The sequence below is a fragment of the Strix uralensis genome, chromosome 3, assembly GCF_047716275.1.
Source record: "Strix uralensis isolate ZFMK-TIS-50842 chromosome 3, bStrUra1, whole genome shotgun sequence".
Taxonomy (NCBI): domain Eukaryota; kingdom Metazoa; phylum Chordata; class Aves; order Strigiformes; family Strigidae; genus Strix; species Strix uralensis.
The window spans coordinates 85,859,552-85,885,150 of record NC_133974.1 but is presented as its reverse complement, the minus strand read 5'-3'; the positions used below and the strand labels follow the sequence as shown (position 1 = coordinate 85,885,150).

Here is a 25,599-nt window from a genome sequence, read left to right as displayed (position 1 = left end):
GCTGGAGGCATCAGTGTGGTTCATGGTTCATGTATCAACTTCATATCCATCACTTCTATCTACAGGTTTTCAAACAGCAAACTTCCAGCAATTATTCAAAAATAATTAAACACCCAGGAAAAGCAGCCCACTCTGACCTTCTGCATTTTTGCATACTTTTTAAGATCATAATCACTTTTTTTACCATCTGGTCTCTGTTTTTTAATGCAAAACAAAGCAACTGTTCTTCCGTTTGTGAAACCAGATAAAGTTATGCTTGTATTTGTGTATGAAAACCCCCACTGCCAGCATCAGGACAGTTACTCAAAACAACTTGTATTTGGGTTTCAAGCACAGGGACACAAAACATACATCTTCAACTTCCAAACTACTTCCACTTGCCTAGTTTCCCCTTCCAACACAGACTATTTATAAACTAACACCCTCAATTTACTGTTTAAAATACTTGTTATGATAGCAAGTTACAGCATTCCCTCTGTTGTTATAAAAGCACAAATCTTCCTCATTTTCATCAGGAAGTAACCAGGAGGAAAAGCCTAGAAACTTGAAAATCACTGCCCAAACGATTAAAGTTTCAAAAAGTCTTAAGAAACAAACAAACCAAAAGTCCTTAATATTCTTTTGTTTGTTTCATTTCAGATACAATGGATATTACTTACCTCAAAGAAACACAGATTCACTCATTAATAGGCCACATTTCTTCATCCTAGCTTCCAAGAGCCCATTGGGCTAGGATTACTCACAGGAGTCCACTGAGCCAGATTTAGCCCAACAGTGCTTACAAATACTGAGTACAAAGTAACAATAACTCGACTTCAAGTGCTGAGCAGGGCTGCATAGCTAATTTAAAACTGCTACTTTAGACAAACGTTCAACTGGCTTAAAATAAGCATTTGCACTTTCATGTGTTCTTAGCTTGAAACACACAGATTTATAAATCTGTTTTTTTCAGGTTTTCAGATGCACAGCTCCGTATCAGCCTAATTAAAATTCAAACAACTGCTCTGTAACTACTCTGCCTGAACTAATGAAGTACATTCTGCTCTAAACCCATCAGAGAAAATGCTTAAAATGCTGAGTTCTAGAGGACTTAGCAGAACATGCACATCGTGATGATGTTCAGGGTATTGCGGCAAGCCCAAAGCCGCCAGGGCTGTGCTTGCATTGAACAGCTCTCAGTTGTAACTTTCATCAGGCATGAATGTACAGCAAATAAGAACTCCCACCTCAAAATATTCTGCTGTCGCTCTATGTATCGCTTTATTTATCTTTCAAGGACTTTCTTATGGTATTCTAGTACAGTTTGTGTATTTAGTGAAGGCAAATAATCTGCTTCCAGTCCTTAACTCCTAGTCTCAAAATTATTGAGTCCCAAGACTTTTATACTAAATGGGGAAAAAAACCTCAACCACCAAACCCCATCAGCAATGCAATTGTGTGAGGACATTGCTTTGAACAGAATGTTCAAAATACAGATAAAGCCATCATGCAATAATAGCAGCTCTCCTTTTTAACAGGAACATTGCTAAAAAGGGCAGGACTCGGAAGCTAAATCACAGCAAACGCAGGTTTTCATAAGCCTGCAGAAAACTCACCAAACCAATTACGGAATTGTACACTACATATCTGACCTTCTTACATCATGGTGCTTGTGTCACAGCTGTATTTCAGACAAGATTTTTCAGCGTAATATCTGCTTCTTTTTATATTTAAATCTTTAAATAATGAGAGGCCTGAACAGTTACTGGGCTATAAATTATAAAGGTAAACTGATTTAATGGGATTTTTCAGGTCTTATTCACTTATTTTATACCAGAAGTTGAATTTCTACATCTGTTCCACTACAATTAAAACAAAAAACAAACCAACAACAAAAAAAAACCCACAAAAAATGCAACAAAACCCACCACCAACCACCATCATATGTGGTTTTGTAAACATTTAGGGTTTACTTGTTTGCTTTTAACAGACATTTAGATAAAGGTTACAAACCACATATTTGACTGGAGAAATTACAACTCATGTTTTGCTTGTTAACTGCAACAAATTATACAGCTCTGGATTAAGTTTCTTGATTGGATGGCCTATGTTACTAACAGTTTGAAACAAATCATTAACATTAAAAATAAAATGAGCATTTTGAAATTTGTCTTGCATTTGTTAGTTGACAACAGACATAATATATGCATACATATCATATATACTACTTTTTTATTCAGTGCCATCATTTGGAGTATTATCATCACCTAATTAATTCCCCTTAACTACAAAATCATTTTGATTCTATCTCTCAGCTTTTGTTGCTACATTTTCAGGTTACATGTCCTGCACTCTACCAGCGTATGTAAGTATTCGGTACTTTCCTTTGGAGGTTCTTTTTTAGTGCTTTATTAATAAAAATCTTTAATATTTCTAAAATCTATTTTGACAAAATAAATCGCAAGTACACCATACATTTTGAGTCTTATAATAAAACCCTGTGGATTATAAATCACTAATGTTAAGCATGCAGAGTTATCCCCAACAAAGTAGAATTATTGGTAGATGTATCCAGAGAACTGGCCTATAGTAACATCATACTTTTAAATATTAAATGAGTGGGTGTGATTGAAAAAGAAACTCACATTTATGAAAGTACATTTTGTAGACAGGAAGAGCTTTTAATTCCTTTTTGGTAGTAAATAGTCCTTCATTAAGCTAAAACTCAATGTATAGATTTGATAATAAACAGTTCTGTAAAATCACAATAATCCATTCCTGTATGTATTTGAAATTCCAAATATCTGCTGCAACAGGAGATACAATCTGAACATTGAGACTAATAGGATTTCCTAGATTGGATATATTATGATTACATCATTTAGTCTGTGATGACTTGCAAAATATCACACATTTTGTTTCCTTTTTAAAAACTACCTGTGTTACAGATGACAGTAAAAACCTGCTAAATTGTATTATTATGCCTACTAATACTGCACACAACTTTCAGCTGTTTTAAAGCCATATTTCTGTTACCACTTTATATCCATGGATATCTAGCCCAGTGTCTTTCACTGTCTGAGTGTTTCACATTCATTATAAATTATTCAGTTTTCATCTTAAGAAATTATTCTGTTGGTTTGCGGGATTGCAAGGATCACAATCAGGTCTGATGGATATGGCTTCACACCTGCATTTAAGGTGATGATTTAGACAAGATTTAAAAGGAATAAAAATTAAATATGATATACATGAATAATAAATATTTACAATTATATAAATTCTGTATTACTTAAAACTACATATAAATGTAGTGAAATACACTGTGTTCTTATTTATATTGCTTCTATAGAGAAGCATTTTACTGGGAAAGAATGATTCATTGAACAAAATCCTGTCTGATCTATACCTAGACTTCCTCTACCTATATCTAAATTATGTATGTGAAGTGGGGCAAGTAATGTGTAAGCATGCATAAATTTGTTACCACCTCTTCATTTAAATTATTAAAATCAATGATCTTGGTGAACGTCTGCTAAACAGAGACCTCTGAACATAAGATTACATAAAATGAAGTGCCATCTTTGCCATTAAATAGGAACATTCATTTCGGCAACATGACACAAAGGCAATTAAAACAACCTTGGAGGTGCAACTACAAAGCATTGCCAAAGCCCTGACAGTCTTTTTTGACTTTTTTGGAAGGATGCAATGGAAACATAAGCACAGAAAGGAATCAAAGCAACTATCAAAAATAAAACAAAAAACCTTACCACATGGCAAATTCCCAGAACAATCCACTGCAAACACAAGCAGATAAAACTGATTTGATTTGTCTGTGTGAATCAAATTTTTTAAAACTTAGTATTTTATTTCATTATGTCAGTAACTGCTCAAAAAGCATCTGCGTTCATCCATATATTAATGGACATCATGTGCTTTTTTTATGCATTTAGATTTACACAATCAAAAACTGTGCACACCACAGGTACTTTTGCTAAGCTGTCAGGAAGAGTTTCAGACTCAGTTTCTCTGGAGTTAGAAAGATTATTTGCGTTGGCCACTAAGAACATGCTCAAGTGTTCGCTGTACAAGGACACAAAAAAGGAAGCAATCCTTTCCTTCAGACTGGAAGGCAAATGGAGAAAAGAGTTTTTCTCCCATAGGCAATCAGGGTGGAGTAGCTGAGGCCAGTGTCCCTACCCACCATTCCAGATGACACCCTTCTCTAAGACACATCCATATAGAATTTTGACTGCTGCCATGGAAGTTGATTGTGTAAATACTAGAGAATCATACTTTCTTGTAACCTTGTCTGTGCCAGATGACCATCCTTCTCCACCCTCCCTCTCCCATTCTCCTCTTCCCTTCCAGCATAGGCACCCATTCATCTCCTGCTGATTCATTTACCTGTTAAAAACAGACCCAAAAAAGGGCAAAGAAAAGACAAAGAATTCTTATTTGGTAGCGCCAAGAAACAGTGTGCCGGTCTTACCATCAGGCTTTATTTTCTAACCCCTCACAACAGTAGCATCTAGGGACCAACAAAGAATGGAACATCACTGATATATGGAGCTCCGGGTCACGGAGCAGACAGCCCCAGCCGACTGGCACACATCAGTCCAGCATCAATCTGCAGAACCTTCCCTAGTGCTGCAACCATGCCCTGCCACAGGAGAAAAGTGACTCTTCAGAAGCAAAAATGGAAAAAAGTTATCAAAGCCCTAGCATCATGTGAAGCCCTTCCTCACTTTACAAAGAGAATTATTAAGAGTTTAACAAGCTTTTGGACTCTTCTCTCAGCACTGTAGCTTATTATATATAATGTAATTCACTGCTCAGTGGAAAGTGCAAACCATAGGATCACATATTGCAATGCCTTCCTAAAAAAATGAGAAAAAAGTTTAAAATTGGGAGGTTTTTTCTGATCTTCAAAAACTCTCGCTATATTATCCTTCCTTCTCTCAAGTCCAAATTGCTAAAAGCTCAAGAGGAAAAAAGGAAAAAAAAATATTTTTACTGGTCCTTTTTAATGATGTAAAGCAGTTCTTCTATACCTCAGAGCATCATGGAATTAAAGTATGTGAATTTACCACCTGCCATAAAAACAAGAGAAAAAAACACTTTATGCCATTAGAAAAGCGTAACTCATTCTCAGTGCTCTGCTATGCAGTGGCTCAACGGAGATCAAAACCCCATTTGTGACTGGCCCAGAGCTGAGTATTTTTCACTCTGCACCACAGACCAGCATAGTTTTCAGAAGCTGTTAAAAACACAGAGCCAGGTTGTTTGCTTTTCAACACTCCATGCATTATTTAGGTCTAAAGAAAAATAACTTCAATAGCAGACAACATCATTTCTAATGAATGGACTTCCTCATATTAGCAATCTGTTTATATATAAAAAGCAATAATCTAATTTTCAAATGTAAAGAAATAGATCTCACTAGTCATCGAGATAAGTTAACTATTCATGATTCTTGTTTTAATAAAAGGGATGATCTTCCACACAAGGAATAGATTTAAAAGTACAGCAAACACTGATGAAACCAAATTACTTATAGATCATTATCAGACAAGAAATTTATGTTCTTTTTTGCTTTTTCTCAGACACACGGCCCTTATTTTCATCTTTTTACTTAAGAAATTAAAATTTATGCTATAAATTTAACAAGACCTGCTGGAGAAATAATGGAATGAGATAAGGAAACTAAGCATTTTAAATTTTGTCTTAAGCTTATCTTCTTTGGGTTTTGTTATTTTTGCTGTTGCAACTTTTTGAATGTTAAAAATTTTGATGGTTTATACATTTTATTTTCTTATAAATTTGGAATGTGTAACCTATCCCTAGAACAACATATATTTTGAGATAGATCTGCTTTGACATCAGTAAAGATTGAAATATAATTATTTTTTCACTTGAGCTACTACACCTCTATAGAGATGAGATAGTCACGCATTTATCTTGTACCAACCCGATTGTTTTATACTCAGAACTGTGTCTTATTAATAACATTATGCGTCATTTAGATCTGACATCTTGTTTACCTATTATTTTGCTCTTGAAGATATGGGATCATTTTGAGGAATTTGGTGACATGCCCTGAGCAACAATCAAGAAGCTGCTATACCCCTGAAAGTAGCAGATAAACTACATTTACAGAATGAGTGCAGCAACTAATCTTACTTCCCTTCCCAAGTTGAAATAATGAACGAAATAAAAATAGCATAAAGTGCAAAATAGCTTTTATCCCATTATCAGTCAAAGCTAGAGAACAGTCCCTGGTAGAACTCAAAAGAACTGTTACAAAGGCACATCCCTGACTTCTCCAAGGCTATCGCTAATACAGAATCTAGTCCTCCTTCTGTGTCCTTCATGACTGCAATCCAATCCACTGGCTCAAATAATTAATTTCAAATCAAGAGTACATTTACTGTAGAAAGACCCAGTACCCTCTGACTCAGTCTATGGTCTGACTATCTGGGAGGCAGCTTTGCAGAAAAGGGCCTGAGAGCAGTAAAGTGTGCATGAGCCCACAGCATGCCCTGGCAGCAAAGAAGGGCAATAGCCTCCTGTGCTGTACTCGAAAACACATAGCATGGAGTTATTGTTCTTCCCTTTTACTCAGCACTTGCTAGCCTATATAGAATCATAGAATGGTTTGCAATGGAAAGAACCTTAAAGATTTAGTTCCAACCTAGTTCCAACCCCCCTGCCCTGGGCAGGGACAGCTTCCACTAGACCAGGTTGCTCAGAGTCCCATCCAACCTGGCCTTGAACACTTCCAGGGAGGGGGCAGCCACAACCTTTTTGGGCAACTTGTTCCAGTGCCTCACCACTTTTAACTCACAGTAAAGAATTTCTTCCTTATAGCTGATCTAAATCTACCTTCTCTCAGTTTAAACCCGTTACTCCTTGTCCTATCACTACACTCCCTGAAAATGAGTCATTCCCTATCTTTCCTGTAGGCCCCCTTTAAGTACAGGAGGGTGACTATAAGGTCTCCCTGGAGCCTTCTGTAGGCTAAACAAAGCCAACTCTCAACTCAACTCCCTTCCTGTAAGAATGACCAAACCAATGCACAAAAACGTTCACAAACTTAGAAATATAATTGTACTTCGAAATTTGATTCCATAAAATGCCATTTTGTGATAAGATGCATTTCTTCTCAGGAAAAGCCCCATATCAAATTTAATAGCAAAAGATGTCTCTCCATTTGCTACAAAGAAACCAACCTCAAATCTAAAACCAAGCTGTAATGTATCTGCAAATATGAATTAATTCCTTATGTAAAATTCAAACACCTTAAAAGATATACAGAAAAACAATAGATTTGCAGAGCTAAGAAATTCAGAGGATATTTTTGCTCAGTGAAGTGATTTGACAAGCATGGATTGCTTCCAAAAGAAGTGAAGAAAGCAGAATTTGGAAACAGTTTTGAAATGCGAACACATGTGAACTGATAATGCTTACTAAACTGTTTGCTAATTTAGCCTAACTATCATCATCCTTCTTTTGTTAGTATGATGTTTTCTAAGTCTGCTCTTCTCCTCCGATGCTGAGGGAATTTACATGACCCTCCAAAGAAACACTTGTGTTGTAAATTTGAACAGAAGAAAATAAAATTCATTAAGCAATTTTCACAATGAGTCTGCCAGTGTTATTGTTGTAATGGGATAAGTATTAATAGTAGCTGCCAAAGCATTCTATCAATATATATTTTCAACTTGACCATTATTTTTGTAGTGTGAATTATTCAGTGATCCCAGGGCAAGAAAGTGCATGCAAATAAGCTGTGCTAATAAAACATCAGCTACACCACCAGGAGCCACATCTTGAAGGATATTGGAGAAAAGCAGGGGATTGTATCAGGCATTCTCAAGAGTTCAAGTCTAGGATGATAGCTGAGGTCTCTTACTTGTGTTTGGCCTATTACTGGTGCTTGATCTGGTACCTCATCCTTGACAGCTGACTAATTCAGATGGCCACACTATTGTTTGCATTCAAGTGCATCACAATCCCATTACAGCTGGAAAATAGCCTTAAAGACATGAGGGGAAATTTTTTTAACTGGCTCAAAAACTCTGCTAGAACCCTTTTCAAATTATCATATGCCTCTTGTAATATTTTTTACACTCTTCTTTATACAATGCAATAGTAATGTTGTATGGACACAGACTTTAGGAAGTAAAACATTTTTATTTACTCTTATTTACAGTCAACTCTGCTTTAAGGATTTAGTAATTTTATGACTCCCTCAGTATTTATATCTCCAAATGACTTCAAATGAGCTCATCCTAGAAACTGTCAGCCCTTAAAAATTAAAACAAGGATGAACTGCATGGGTTTTCTTTTGTTTGTTTGGTTTTTTTCCCCAAGCTCATGCAGAATGAGAAGAATAAATATTGCTTCAGAGAACATGGAGAAAAAAGCAGCATCAACAAGCAAGCATAGGAAACCAATATGAAATTTACACTGTATTCCTTAAAGACAAGAATGTTCAGGAGTTTTATATAGTGAGAGAGACTGTAGATTTAACATCCAACCTTACTGAATGATAATAAATTCATTAAATAGATTTTTCTGGCCTTACAGGCAACTAGCACTGCAACCACTTCCATCCCAGCACATTTTTATTGTTAAAAAGATTCACTTAAAACAGAGCAGCAGGAATGAATTCATCAAGATCACTGCTATTATAATGAATCATTAATATCCTAGTGAAAAATTTATTATTATGAATAATACATTCAAAATGATGAGACAGAAAATGAAGCATTACTCTGCAATGTATCAGAGAGAATCAAAGTGATGTTATGGAAGTTGGCAAGATAAAGAAACATCATTTTTTGTTCTAAATCTTTCTAGATGTCTTTCCAGATGCTTCACCTTTATTTTCTCATCAAAGATTTATATTTTATCTGAAGAAAAAACAAATATGTTGAGCAACGTTCTTCCCTTTGTATAAATAAAATGTTCACTAAATGTACTTTAGTCACAATTCTGCCCTCAGAGGGCACATTTCTGTCTAAAAAACATTTATTTGGGCATATGTGATTGTGAAACAAAACCCCTCCTTTGCAACAAATAGCAAAGTTAATTTTTCAAACTACTGTATCTACTGCATATATAGCAGAGTTATAGTAGGCTTAGATAACAAACTGATCAGATGAGATAATTTTGATACTTGCACTATTACTCTGCCTAGTTAGGAAATTAGAGAGATTTAAGTAATAATCATCTCAACGTAAATGTCAGAATAAAAACTTATCACAAATAGAATAATCGCTCTCTTTCCCAGGGACTTAAAATCAGAGTAATCAAGTGTGTCTTTGAATTGCAGTACACAACAATTGCACTGTGGCTTACTACAACTGAGTTTGGACAACCGAAATAACAAGCATATTAGTGAGGTGAACTTCTGCAGCTAACTAGTTTTAAAGTGAGCCCAAAACAGAAAGCATGGCATTAGAGTCCAGCCAAAGGGCCATGACAAAGGAACAATTAAACTTCGAAGGGGGATTAAATATTCCTTATATTATTGATACATTTGATTTGTTCATTCTCCTAGACAGATTTGTGCATAGTACATCAAAGCAAGCAGTATTATAACTATATCCTTACTTCATACATGACACTTAAAACACTCAGCAGTACCTTAGAATTTGATGTGGATTCCAAAAAACAAAGCCTGTTGCCAAATCCTTCTGCAGCAAGACACAATTTCTGTTGCTCCTTGTGAACAGTTGCCGTGCACTGCAGAACCACTTCATCGTCCTATCAAAAAACAAAGACAGAACAGTGGTTATGCTTCTGACCCAACAAGGTCTGGGGAAACATTTACAAAATCATTGCTTAACTCAGAAACAGTTATCCCTGAACTCAAGCAGAATCAAATCTCAGCATAATTTTTATTCTCACAGTTGTGAATGTGGGCAAATCAATTAAAATAATTATAATAACTACATATGTGCTTTTCCTGTTTGCCTATCCTTGTACAAAAGTCAGTATGTATGAAATACAAATGTTATGGGACTAAATCCTTGTAGTCATATAGTCAAAGGATATCTTGTCAACAAACCTGAAAGAATAGAAGCAGACCCTTATTTAAATGCCAGTTCTTCAAAGTAACATAACCATGAGTGAGATAATCCCTTTTCAGAAATATGGTTTAAGTTAAAAAGAAAGAAAACTTTGCTGTGATGAGTCTGTTTTATAGCAAAGATTTTCTGATTAAGAATAGAGAAAAATAGTATCACCCTGTGCATTCTGCCCATTCATTTATGAAGCAAAATTAGGGTTTCCAATAATAAACTTCACATGAAGTTTTCATTATGAAGAGGTCATATTTAACACTGTAAGTAAAATGCAATACAACAATAAAAACTAAAGGATGAAGCATGCAACTGGAAGCAGAACAGGATGAGACCACAAAAATGCAGGCATGTTTACCAAAAAAAAGTTGTTACAGGCAGCTTTTTACATAGGGACATTCAGAAAAGTTAATCAAATTAAATAAATGCCTGAATTTAAATTGAACAGAGTAATTTGAAGCCACTTGTAAACACCCATCCTGAATTAAACTGGCCTTTTATTTGGTTTAATTTACTTCACTCTAGTAATTAAACTAAACTAAATTAAGGTGAGAACAGGAAATTAAACAGAGTTTAATCAAACACTTAAAAAATGTATTCATGTTACCTTTTTTTAATTGTCCCCATGTAGCAAACCCTAGCCCTAAGTGCAGGTAAACCATTGTTTCTTGTATAACAGCAACAGTGCCCAAGCTGCATATTGGTTATGATCCACAGTCAACTGTGGAGGCAAAAAGTAGTAACAGCTACCAGTCAGACATTAAATCCAGAAAATATATGTTATATGTGCAGTTCACAATGTACAATTGTAATTAATAAAGAAAAATCCCTAAAGGCCAAAATCAAGGATCTAGAAGATCAAATTACTGACCCAACAGTTTTGCTGTGTACTCTTTGTAAGTAGCATCTATTAAAACCCAGAACATTTTTTTTTTGTGGAGGTCTGGGGGCATGCTGTTTGTTTGATTTTGGTTTTTAAAGCACAAAATTAGTATTTCCTAAACTTAATTCCATTTGATTCAAATAAAAGTTTATTTTCAGTTTAAAAATAGTGGTGTTAGATTGCAGCTATATAAACATATTCTCCTTCCTCTTTCTCTTCCTAAATAACCACACCAGCAGAATGGAAACTCCAGTAACCCTGTCACCATCATGCATTGTGCTAGTGTTGTCTCCAAAAGGGCCACTAGAGAAGACGTTAACATCATACCTCCATAGCCAGATGCAGACAACATTGTAAGACTACTTTCTACTGATATGAACCACCAATTTAATTTTGTAGTGCCCCATTCCCTACCATTGTATGCTGTGCTTTTAGAGAAAGTCTGAAAAATGTTTTACATAGCCCATCTACAAAAATGACTCTATGCTGACAGCAGCAAAAATGTAAGCTGGTTTGGGGCAGGTCCCTGACATACTTAGTTTTAGTTAATAATCTAATGCATCATCCTTCCCTGCAAACCAATTATGCACAATTATCAAGCATACACGTATAATGTAGATGCTGACTGATGGAGGATTAAGAACAGAAATATAGCAACTGCTAAATTTCCTGACACACAAACTTTCTCAATTCATTCTGCAAACATTTTCTCTTCTTTCGCCGTACAGCGTACGGAGTACATGGCTTGCTTATTTTGTTAAATACATAGCTCAGAAAATAAGACTGATTTCTTTAAAAATGCTTATTAATTAATGAAAATCAATCACCCTCGATGCCCTTTTCAAAAGTTAATTCCTGGGTTGGCAGGACATGCCAATTAAAACACCAAAGCAACTCTGTTTTGCTATGCTTACTTTGTTTTGAGTGTAGATGGATACAATAAATGTTCTCTTAATTCAGGCCGCAGAGTCATAGTGTCGTGGAACTTCTCACTCTAGTCAAGGTGGGGTTGATAAAATTGCATGGAAGTTTAAGAAAGATGTGATGCCATTGTTAGATAAAGTGAAAGGTGATTACAGGTAATTATGTGTTATATAAATCCAGCTCTAAGTTACTTCGCACTTCTATGCACATCATTAGAGAAGAATCCAATGTAAACTCTACCCTGGATTCAGTCTTCCAACATTTACTGACTACGTGTTCAGAAGATTCCTATAGATACGCAATTTGATTGTGTTGCAGAATTACATTAAGCTACATAATTCCATTCCATTTCTTAAGAGAAGACTGGTCAGTGGGTAAGCATCCCAGCACCATCTTTCTAAACCTGTTTTCACATCAGCAAATGCTATCTAGTTCCAGTATCAGGAGAGCTAAAAATGCATAATTTCCTTATTTGAAGTCCCACCTCCAAAGAGACCTTCACTGAAGGTCAATTTGCTCTTGTATGAAGAAAGCTATAGTGCGCATCATATTAAACGTCTATTAAAGAAAAATATTTTTCAGATATTCTTAAATCTTGGATTATGAGATGTCACAAACTGATTCACTACCTCCTATTACCTTCCAAGCATTTTCACATTCATACTTTATGCAGATGAGGTTTTAGATCATATGTTTTTCTGTCAGTCACTGTCAGAACAGATGAAAGTAATTTATATTTCAATGGGCTATAACTGTAGCCTTCAAAAGTTAAACAAATACATCATTATGTATCCAGATACATTCCCATTCAACTCTTTCCTAACTTTCCTCATAGGAGACTGAAATTCAGGGGCAGAGGTAACACATGGTGCTGACAAGAATATTAGTGTCTTTTAAACAACTCTGTCAAATGTTATTTAGTATCACAGTAAACTAAACAGGGATGAAAAGTGAAGAGATTCCAAGAAGCCAACTTCAGGCAAAAATGTTTAATGCTAAAATGTAATCACTTGTAGGAGTTTTTGATCCACTTGGAATCTAAACTCTTGGACAAACTGTGCTTTAAGACATGTAGAAATATTTGTCTATACATTGACAAGTGTATAGCCAAAAGAAGAAAACCTAGTCTTGCACAACACAGTTATAAGTCTTTGTAATTCATCAAGGTAACACACATGTTAATAAAAAATAGTGCATGTATGTCATATTCAACGAAATGAGTTTAGTATATACTTGATCTAATTAAAAACTGATTTAAAAAAAAAAAAAAAAAACTACACAACAGTATCTGTATTCTACCTTAACTAACAAAAGCATTTGATTTAAACTTCATATTCAAAACAACCACAATGGACTTACATACAGAACATAGCATAGTCTTAAAAATCTCCAGAACAGTTTGGAAGAAAGGGCAACAGCAAAGACCTAAAATCCCTGCAGACATTTTCACTGCCAGATATTTCCATTATTCTTGTTTTGCTGAATAATCATCACTTTGACACACATCTGCCAGTTTCCTCCGTGAAAACTGGAAAATTTTCGTATTTCCATCGCAATTCACAATCAGCATAGCAGCCTTCATTAGTAAGCTCAAAGATGCTGCTTTGTCTTCTATTTTTCCAGTTTTGGGATACAGAAGAAAGGTATCAAGGGAGTAAAGGAAAGTAGGTGCCAATAACCACACAAATACTGTGTACACAGTAGTGCTGCAGCTTATTATCAAATGCACAAGGCAATGTAAGTCACCATAACAGCAATGGAGCACAGTCTCAGATATACCTGAGAAGCTGTCCATTTAGTTTAGATACTTCCATCCATTGTCATTCATCCTTCAGTTCTGATCTGTTTCATAACACTCTTGGGAATTTGGAAGTATGATTATCTCCATCCCATAAATGGTAAGCAAAAAGGAGCAAAGATGATGCTGACTACCTACAAGAACAGAGTATGCCTACAGGATAGCAGAGATGGTACTAAGATTGCTGAACTGATAACCTGAGTCAGAAAGCTATTCTCCTTCCCAAGTTTGCAAATGAACTTGCTGAAGGCAAGGTGCAGCTAAGGCTAAAGTAACCAGTCATATGCAGTGCTTTTAAGATTATCACCAAGTACCATCTTGGAATAATCCATTAATCCTGATAAATCCTTATGTGTCAGCCAGTTCATAGTGTTAAAGATACCATATCTTCCAGCAAAAAGATATTCTGCTTTTTGTTATGTCAGATACCTGCACTGACTCAAACAGCATGAGCTTTTGATAAGCACACTGCTGCATTTATCATTCTGATTCTTCAAGAAGAACTCTGAAATAACAGGTAGATGTTATCTATGTCACAAAGCCCTATTTATTTTTTAAACATCCAATTTTGAAAAGCAAAGAGAGTTATTGAACAAAGAGCTGTAGACAGAAGATTCTTAATTATATCTATTCATTATGGCCTATTTAATTATTTTCTTGAAAACTTTTGTACTCAGAGAAACTAAACAAGTAACTGAATGATTTTTCAAAGGACCCAATAACTAAAAAAAACCAAACAAACAAAAAAAAAAACCCAAAAAAAACCCAAAAAAAACACCTTTAACAGCACCATAACAGTCTCTACAGCTACAAACTACTCCTGAAACCAAAATGCTGCCACCAATAGCCATAATCTGGCAAACTGCATGCTCAGAACTGCATTCCAGAAGACAAGATTAATGAAGGAAGAGCATGGGTTTGCTGTACAATATTAAAACAGTGAGTTCTCAAAGCTCCTTAATGGCACTTACTTTCATCTACAGAGATTATTTGACTTTTCTGTGAAATGCACCCAAATCTTCTAAGATTACATGAAATACATACTACTCAGTCAAGAAAAAGATTAGTTTCTCATCTAAAGATGTGGGCATGTTATGTTTCAACATGAATGTTTTGACTAGGTGCATTTTACCAAGATCGGCAATTTCAAGTTATGACTCTCTCTATATATATACACACACACAGAGATATATATATATTTCCTTGTAATGGATAGTGTTACTCTGTCCTATTAAACCCTGAAAACTGCTATCTCCTGTGTGAAAGTCAGTTTTGACTAATCCTTAACCTTCTCAATATGTTAATTCTATTAAAGGACTAAAACTGGCTGGCTGAATTGCCGCAGGTAGGCATCATCTGCAGTGCTATAGCTGTTGGCACCTCTTCAGCATGGACATAGCTGTGATTTTGAGGGAGGAATATTTACATTGTGGCATTTTTCTGGAAATCTGCTAGCTGGTGGTTTGCTTGGGGTTTTTTTAATATTCTTCATGGTTTGGGGGTTTTTTTATTCTGCATATTATAGTACCTTAAACTCTTAATAATTACACATACTTGTAAAACTTCTGAATTCATATCTGGTACTGGTTTAATAGGGAATCAGAAGATAGAACAAGATTGAATAATTTCTTTGTTTGCATTCTTTAAGAATGCAAAATATAATTTCCTAGTGTATATCTTTCCCTGTTTTACACTCTATGACATTACTACCTCCAAGTCTTTTATTTTAATCATACAGGAAAAGCATAATATTGGAGCTTATAGTATTGCTAAAAGTCTCTGCAGGAAAAGTTGATGATAAATAAAGTAACAATACACTGCAAGTAATACATTTATTTAGAAACACTGTATATGCTTCAGGCCAAGGTGCTTCCACTCATTATGCCATGACCTTGGCAGGTGCATTTTGCTTCCATTTCAGGACAAAAATAGCAATATTTTTCATGTATTTTCCCTGATTTTATATTTTATACTTTACATTTTACTGCTTTGCAGAGAATGCAAAATAGAACATGAACTATTACTAATTTAAATAATTTGCTGTGCTCTTCCTAATCTGATCCGTTATACACAATTATCTCCCTTAAAGATGTAATGCTGACTCTGTGTTTCTACAGCTCCATGACCGTATACCAATTCTGAAACTGCATACAGAACAGAGAATGTCACATTTGCAAAATTAAGCATTCAAAGGTTAAAACTGATAAGTTATGCTTGTACATTCAAACTCACTTCTACTGCTGGTTTTTATGGCAAATACTGCAGTTACTGGAATGTTTCCATCAACGTCCATATGCTATAAATCAGGATCTCAGCACAGACTTTAATAGCTCAATCTTTAATAGCTTCCTCAAACTCCACATATGCACAGTTCTGCTTCACTGCATCCCATTTACTGTTCAGCTGTGCAGCTGAACTGTGCAATGAGTATAGGTGCCACACATCTTTAAAAGTAGATTTACAAATAGAAATTTAGCTTGTACAAACTGCTTTCTGCCAAAGGAAACTGTAGAATACTTAGACTTCCAAACCTTACTTCAACTTCCCTGTGCCTTGTTGGGATAAGCGCTAAAGTGTAGAATAAATGTTTGTAAATCCTATGGGCCATCAAGTACAGGACTTGCACAATTACTGACAACCATATGCTAATAGGATAATAGTATCAATCCCCTAGTAATCTGACCAGTCAAAAAAAAAAAAAAAAAAAAAAGAAAAGAAACAATATCAAATGTGACCTTTTTTTTATGCTAGGCATCTGAATAACACACACCAAGCATCACATAAGACAACTTTCAGTGCTGGTGGAAGCTCTACTAGTAGTCGTCCCAGAGCCTGCTTCTTTCTGTGCTTTGGAAGAAGGTAAAAAGCAACAATACAGAAGTCAAGTAAGAAATTAAGATGGTATTTTTTCCCTTCTCCAAATCCCTGCTGACAACAAACAGAAGCCTTGACACACATGGTTTATTAAACACCATGTATATAACATGGAACAACTATGATCAAAAGTGATTAGATATCTTTTCAACAATCTTATGGGAGATGCCAATAAAACAAATGCTCAGACTTTAACTGCTAATTCTATTCTTGACTGATCAACCAGTGTCTTCAACAAACTACCAAACTCTATTTTGAAATACCAGCCTGTTAGGGAGATTAGTCTAGAGCTTCTGACATCTGAACGCAAAGGAAGCCTGTAAAAGAGGTAAGAAATCGACCCAAACTTCTGATTACTGCTTGACCCACAACTCCACCGTCTTCTTGGCAGCAGATGACTGTTGTAATAGTTAATAGTAATATAATAATAGTAATAATGTCCTTGGCTGGTGGGAATTAGTGCTCAGATGCTCTTAAGGGAGAACAATCTATAAGTAACTGAAAACAACCTTAGAGCACTGCACATCCCTTAGGCAGGGACTCAGGATAAAAAGCCACGAAAAAACAATGATGCTGTGGAGAAGGATCTGCTGGTTACAGTGAATCAAATACTAATCATGAGTCAACAACACCAGGCAGCTGTATAGAAGCCAAAAAGCTGGGCTAATCGGGAAAGAAGTGCATGTGACTACCAGAGGAGTGACCCTTTGACTTTACAGTCAACACTGGTAAGGCTTCAGCTGAAGTGAAATGGCCATTTTGACCCTTCGTTTCAAACAGAGAAAGGACAGAGAGCAACAAGACTGATGATACCATGAAAAAACCCAGGAAATATCCAGAAACACTGTTGGGATGCAGTCTGCTTAGACTGGGGGGAAACATGACAACAATGTCAAGTATATGATATTGTTGTCAATAAAACATGGACTAGAGGACAGTTTCTCATTAAGAAAATTAACATTAAGACATTGGGGGAAATATTTTTTGAGGATAGCAAGGCATTTTCACAGTCCAGTTTAGAAACTTCATTGTTATAAGACTATAAAAACTGCTCAAGAAAACCTCTGTCAGGAGGATTTATGCATAGCTGAACTTGTCTTAGGATGAGAAGGAAGAGAGATGATTTTTCCGGTCATACAATTCTAAATAGTCTGCACACATCCTGCTGTACATGTTTTAGTTTTATCCTGTAGGAGGAGTAATTTCATAAGAATTCAACATTATTCCAATGGAATTATCCTTTGAGATAGAAAACCCCATGCAGAACAGATGGAATTCCAGAGGACCAGCCTAACTGGTAGTTCGTGATACAGTACTACGAAACAGGCTGTTAGCACAATAACCATATTATCTTCTCTCCTCCTTCCCCAAAAAGCTCTAACTTACACATCAAAATAATTTTGCAAGATTACAGCAAAATCATGGTACTAAAGACACATGACAGCAAAAAAAAAAATTTAAAAAAAATTTGAGTCATGTAGATTCATATTCAGCACTTGCCAGAAAAAGTCTTCACTAAAGAACAAGAGCCTGTCAGAAAGAAATCAGTATGTACAAGGCAAAAAACTTGTTACGCACCACTTGAAGAGAGTGATGCTGTATGGCAGAGCAGAGTTTATCTAGGACTCATTCATCAACGCTGAGCAGTGTCTCAAGCAGGGTGCACATTCCAGTCTATGGGTTCCACAGCCACCAGAGGGAAATGAAGCACACAATCAGAAGGCAATGAACAGATCTGGACGAGTGGCTCCAGCACATCCAGGTAACAAGAGCGCCTTCTGCACTCTGCAAAGTGCTTCATGGAGAAAGAAATGTGCTACTGAGTTTGATTCTACTGGGCACTGCAGTGGTATTGTAGGTGTCTGTACCCTTCAATTGCACATGCTAGCCACCTCCTCAGATAAACTACTTACTAGTGATATCAGCACGCACACAACACTGAAAACAGATGTACTGTCTACGTGTAGTCTCAAAGCTTCCTTTACTGGCTCTTAATTCCAATGAGTCAGCACGAAACCATGTCAAATTTGGTTTCAGCACACAATGGCCTTGTGTACGCATGTGCTAGTATGCTCTTGACTGAGTTCTATGAAAAATATGTCTGCAAACGAACATATTTCCAATTGAGATGACTCATTTTATTATTTCTCACCAATTAGCTTCTGTGGTCCTACAATCCTAAAAAATGCCAAGTTCAGCTGTCAGTGTCTAATAATAAATTTATCTGTCTGTAACCATAGTTAGTAATGGCTAACTCTGCATCTGACACAGTGGACAGAGGAGTGGTGGAAAACATCTGCAATGAAGTATGAATACCAAATTAAACACAAAACAGCTGGTGGGCTGATTTCAGCTTCGTAACAGTCCCAGTATGTCAAATTTATCTCTGATGTAATTCCACTCATTTTAGGAATTTGGTAAGAATTCTATTACATTACACCCTCACTCACGAGTTCCAGGCTATGTCTCTTCTGCAATCAAAGGTGTGATTACAGCATGGGACACATCTATGCTATATTTGTTCTTGCTGGTGTGAATAACAGTACCAGTAAAGACAGAGGTGAGAGCATGCTAGAAAAGGTGTCCACAAGATTCTGCAGGAAAACACAAGATTGTATCTGTAACCTGAGTCAGGCAGTTAACAAGCTTCCTCTAAACAGACGTCAAGAATCTTATAACCCCATGGTGCTCAGTCCAAGCTAATAAATCCAGACTCTCACCAGTATCTGAAAATGCTGTATCTGAAAATAATCACTGAAGGGCTTTAGTTTTACAACACTCTTCTGAGAAAGAGTTCATTAATCTTAGCTGGAGAACAGAGGCACATGTTAAAACAAATACTTTGTTCAAGGTCATACAATACTTAGAGTCAAACTGAACACATTCCTTTTTGTGTATTCCTTCTACCCTACTAACAGGTTCCACAACAAGAAGGCTCTTAACACACCTCTCATGGACAAGACCCTCTCAACCCAACTCAGACTGTGAAACCTTCCGCCCTGCATCATCCCTTTCATGCAAGAATACATGAGAACAGCTCACCAGTCCTCAGTCTTGTATCTTGCGAGCAGACTCAGGGAGGCTAAGTCAATAATATGATCATCTGCTTGAGTTTGCACATTCAATCCTAGATCACTTTCTTTTCCCTTAATCTTTTTTCAAGAATGTTTCTTGAATCATTCCACTTCAGCGCTCTGCCAGACTGATATTTTGCAGCTGCCCGATCGATCATGTAACCTTTTCTCTCTAATTCCCAAAGACTCACCTGCCATGGTGTTTTTTTTATTTGTGGAGCAAGGTTAAAGATTCATTCTAATCTTCACCTGTTTCAGCCATGCAATACTCTGTCAATATTTCTCCCTGCTTTCATTCTGAAGCTGTTCTGACTTATGAGATTCACCCTTTCACTTCACACATTTCCCATGCAATGCTTTCTTGTCGCCATGAGAAGTCTACCACCTTTCTGAATACTTCCTTCTTAGACTAACTTCATTTTGAAAAATTCTCTCAGACTGCTGTTCACAACTTCTCTTCTGAGCATCTTTGATTTATGATCCATTCTTTCCAGCAGACCATTAATGTAATTGTTAAGACAAGATGTGGTATCTTCCCATGAACAGCTCCAAAAGGGCTATTACCAACATTCAATTTCTATCCAGCTTAAAATGCCACAACAGGGCCATCATACAGCTGAAGCTGTATCATATTATGAAACCCCAAGCAATCATACACTGAAAACCCAGTTCCTAGACACCTCCACCACATAAGCAAGCATAAAGGAGATTTTAAGCCTCCCATTAAAGAGATTGGTTGTCTCTTCAAAAAAGGCACAAATATCCAGTCTACCTCACTGTCTCAACACAGTGCTGCTATTCTACATTTATCTCTTCTTAACCCGCCCCAACACACCTATATCTCAAAACATCAGTGTACAAAAAAAAGACTGCAGCAGTCCTAAAACACTAAACTGCAAACTTTATATCTAAACTAGAGTGCCTAGATAGGAAATAATTACATTCTGTAGGGACAGTGCAGCGGCGGGGAAGAACACAAAGTTGATAGAAATGGCAGGTGGACTTTGTTCCCAGATCTCCTACCACACTTTTATAATTTATTAGTCAAGTCATTCCCCTATGCTTAAGTCCCTTTTCCACACATTTTCTGGCTGTATTTGTTTAGACTCTAAATTCTCCCAGGCAAGACTATTCCAAATTCAGTTTCAAGGTAAATTATACCATTAATAAGTGCAAGATTACATACATGCTGTAAGAGGAAAGAAACAAAAACTTATACATAGTATGAAATGTTTTGCTTCTTGGGGTTAGGTGTTTTTTTTCCATCAAGAGTGAGTATAAGCAGCAGCTACAGACCATGTCAGGAGAACTATCCAGTGGTCCAGCCACACAGCCTCCCAAGAAGGCATTGAAAACTTGCACATCCAAATTTTTCCTCAAAAAAAAAGCTTCCATAAACACAGTGCTAAAAAAAACCCCCAACACAATAGAATAAACCAGCTGGAAGTCTGCTTTGTGGCTTTACCTCAAGGGCCATGGAAATGGGCAGCAATGAATAGGTCAGGTATTTGGTTCAACACACTGCCTGTGGCCTGCAGCTGAGATATCTTTCCTCTGCTTAGCAGGAAGGTCATCAGTTTCAAAATCATAATATTGGAAACTTACTGCTGTTCTCTTCAACAAGTAAACAACATAAAAAGAAGCAGCAGGACAAACGGGGACTGAGATATTCAGAGAACAATGATTAGTGATTTTGACTAATCCCAGTGATTCAAGTCAGAGCTACATACAGGAGAACACCAGGTACAGACCACCACTCTCCTGAACATGAAACATTTTTTCATGGGTTGATTTCTTAATTTCTTATCTATCCATCTCTGAAAAAAATCCATGGCATTTGCCCGTGGATTTACAGACATCTCTTGGGAAATTAATCCTCTCAGCTGTATTCTCTGTTATTTCCTCACTTTTCTAACCCCACCATTCCCATGATGATCCACTCTTCCTACCTCACACAACAATTTACACTTTCTTTTCTTCTTCCCCTTATAGTCTTTTCCGCATTGATCATATTCCCTACTTTCAGCCTTCCATTCCCCATCCTACAGTCCTTTGTTCGCATCCCACCTTCCAGCCCTGACACCATTATGCTCTACCCAGACATGTCCAGTACCTCTCTGCCCTCCTCTCACACCCAACTCCTGCTCTCAGGTCTCCTCCCTGGCCACCAGAATAACCCTTGAAAAGGCCTCAGCATAAGACTCCTTAGCAAGATGTATTATTTACCTTCCTCCTTCCCCTCTGTTTAGTGAGCACAAACACTTCCTTGAGGGATGCTGCCACCTCCACATTCATGAAAGCTTTCTGCTAGGGAGAGCTGCAGGAGCAGTGGTGTCCCCAGAGCAGGCAAGGGCAAGCAGGCCACAGCAAGTGTCCTAGAGAGCCAAAGCCCACCTGAGGGCAGGAATTCCCCCTTTTCACTGGTTGATCTGCTTCTGCACCCACCTTGTGCCAACTGGGATTGAGGTCAGTACCTCGTGACAGGTAAAGGGAACAATACTTAAAGAAACCACTCTGGCTGAACAGCTGCAGTGGAGCACTTAGAACTAACAAGTAACAGTCTTTACAGAAAAAAAACTTCAGACACACTTCTTCAGTTTAAAAAACCTCTCTGATCTCTCCTCTACCTCACTTCCAACAATGCAAATACTTGGCCACACTGAGCAGTGGGAAGAAAGGAAGGGAGTCTTGGTAGCCCTTCCCACATACCCAGGGATGTCAGGGAAACGGACATTTGACGATTTTACAAGGGTATCTTCAAAAAAACCCACAGCAGCCAAGAAAGAAAAAGAAAGCAAAGGAAAAGAAAGATCAAGGTCCTTTCCCATTACACTGCAGTACCAGACATTAGTGTACTATCACCACAAGAAAGTCAGAATATCAAACAGAAGATAAGAAGCAGCCTGACCTTGATCACATTTAAGAATAAATCATTATACCTAGCACGTTGCAGTTTATATGCATATTGTGTGACAAAAATAAAATAATTTCTATTTTGGGGGAGGGTGTCCCACCCTTCTACCAGCTGCCAGTCAAGGCTGCAGCACTAGGATAGCCAAGGATGTTAAGACTCACATAATCCTGGGGAGGTTGAGAAGGTCGGTTTTTTGTTGCCAGACATTTTCAGTCCTAGTAATGGTACTCAGCTTTACAAGAAAAGTGTTATGAGGAAAACATTCCTCAAGCCAGGAACCACAGATTGCATTGACAATTCTTAACTTCACCCAAATTTAGAATCATAGTAGTTAAGCCATATTTATTCTACAACTTTGATCAAGTCACAGTATGTCAAACCACACTGTTAGTGTCCTTTTTTTTTAGTGAATCCTGCTTCATGAGAAAGATGTTCTAGATAATAGTAATTATATATCATATCTAACTTGCCAGCTCTACTTTTACCTCACTTTTATGATAAAACTTAAAAATTTTATTTTGCTTTTAAAATTAGGTTTCAAAACAATGTTCTATAATCCATAAAACTGCCCTCATATGTCCTAGGAAAAGTATAATGCCATTAACTAACAAATCTTCCTTTCGTTTGACACATCACAAGACATACCATGATCACAAGGCTTACTTGGCAACAGCTGCCCCCCAGAAGCAGTCTCTAAACTAACGATGTGTCATTTACTTTGTATAATTTAAAAAAGAACATGGATAGAGGGTGTAAAGTGACAGAACTCTTTCCTAAATGTAGTAGATACATCTAGACAAGGTGCTACAATAATCCCAAAATATTTTGCCAGGAGTAAAGTGTTCTGGCTGTCCCCTGTGCTTGCTGTTTCTGAAACTAATAGGTTACTTCTCAGCAACTCCTAAAATGCTCTTTGAATGGGGTCATATCTGTGGCTTCCTGAAATACAGACATATCTTAAAACAAGCATCAGTACACTGAATATCAAAATACCTGGACAGTTCTTACCCTGACTGCATTATTTCCTCCTCAAACAGAACACATGAAACACTGAGTTTTGTATTTTACACTGAATCTGCCATGCAGGGTCTGCCAACAGTCAGATTTCTGCTGCAGAATTTAGGTCCAGATCATCAAGTAGACACATAAACACGGGTTCTAGTGAGCGTGGGATAGTCCTCTGTACTTTACCAAGTGCTGCAGCTTGCTACTATTTAATCAGTACTTGACAATATCAAAGAATGCCTCCTCCAGAGAAAAATATACCATAAATTCTGTAGCAATAGTCTTGTCATTCCATTGGCTTTCATAGGCTGAAAAATAATATTAGTATAAAAAGACTGAAATACTCAGTGCAATAGCAGTATATGTTGGATTGACAAATTCTGCATAAGAAATCAAAGGACACTGCAGTAGAAGATTTGGTTATTAAAGACTCTGTGCAGGTATTAACAGAACAGTAAGTAGATTCCAATGCATCCTGTACCAAGCCTGTCTTTTGAAATAGTAAAAATTTATGTGTTCCTGAAAGAATTTCTCTTTACCCCAGCTTGCAGGGCACTCTTAATTTTTAATCATTTATCTCAAGTCCTTCATAGCTGAACAGTTCATGGAAAAACTGTGAGATTAAACTAGCACACTGTATATTGCAGCAATTGCTAACCAAGAAAAATTAAGGAATATTCAGATACACAGGAAAATGACTTTCTATCACAAGGTTCTCATGCCAGCAGGTAATTCTTCACAGATTTTAATCAGGTGCAATGACAGAAGGCTGCAGTGAACTGTGAATCCCAAAAATATGTTACTAAGCAGGTGCAAAAATATCTTTTAAGCTTATGTACATGTCACAACGTAACATTCAGAGACAGTCCAATTTTTATTTTGTGTTTCTTCCACCAAACAAACTCACCAGCTATCATAAATGAGCCAGTGAAATGGAAAATTATCAAGAATATTGAAACAGCAGGAATATCTTTCAATTGCTTCTAGTCTAACTTTCACCAGCAAATGTTTCAACAGATAAAATTATGCACAATCACAAACTTAAACATTGTAAACCACAAATTTGTATTCATATACTCATTTTTTGTTCTTCCATATAAATATTTTACATGACATGGGATAAAAGGTATGCTTCACTCTACTCCCAACTAAGAAAAAGGGCAGAAAACAAACGTCAACAAGATCTTGCCATGTTTGTCTATACAATGGAATTAATAGTTCTGTATTATATTAAACCAGCACATTTTCTCAAACAAATGTTGAAAGTAGCTTCATCACAGCTGAAAATACAAATTCTCAAATACTGATTTCATGATCATATGCTGAATGCCATTTTTTCCATCTTATTTACAGTAAGAAATTCTGCCATTGCTTTCACTGTACTTTCAGAGTACTGAGACAGTAAAAAGTATCATGTTATCTATCATATGAGCTGCATCTGATACTAGAAGGCCTCCCAGAAATCTCCCAGAAATCTGTCAAAATTGCTACTAAAGAAGAGAGCAAAATTAACATTTTTATTTCCAGTATGAAGCGATATGTATAGCCTGTTTTTCACAGGCTGCTACATGCTGCTATTTACCAAGTGCCACCCTCACTAAAAATTGCACTATTACATTAATTGTAAATCAGAGAAGTCTGAGAAAAAGAAAAGAACATCCAGGAAAATAGATTCAGAATAGTGGTTTCCTCTGAGCGAAAGAAAATCAGGACTGGAATTTTTAATGCTGGAGGTTTTTTTTGCTGTTTTCTGCATATGATACCTGATTAAAGAGCTGTATTTTAATACCTTTTAAATTTAATACTTAATGTAAGATATGTCTAAATCACAGAACTTAATGTATTAACTTGCCTACCTATTACTGAGAATATCAATTTGCATTACCATTTTTCATTCCTTCATGCATGCCACCTGATGGTTAACATCTACTGTTAAAACAGAGGTGTAATTCACAGACCCATGAAAGCTTAAAGCACAGGTGAAATTCACAGACACATGAAAGCTTTCACATTGCCTCAAACACAGTACATGCATATAACTTCATTTTGGGTCA

The 25,599-nt window shown here is 36.6% G+C and overlaps 1 protein-coding gene across 15 annotated transcripts in view; it reads right to left on the bottom strand.

Moving 5' to 3' along the window:
- The window catches only part of RYR2 (ryanodine receptor 2), a 441,080-nt gene that overhangs the window by 318,337 nt on the left and 97,144 nt on the right, over positions 1 to 25,599 (bottom strand). For all 15 annotated transcript variants that reach the window (XM_074863209.1, XM_074863211.1, XM_074863214.1 and 12 more), the window contains one exon: positions 9,637 to 9,756. In XM_074863209.1, coding sequence (XP_074719310.1) covers positions 9,637 to 9,756 — 120 coding nt within the window. The remainder of the gene's footprint in view (positions 1 to 9,636; positions 9,757 to 25,599) is intronic.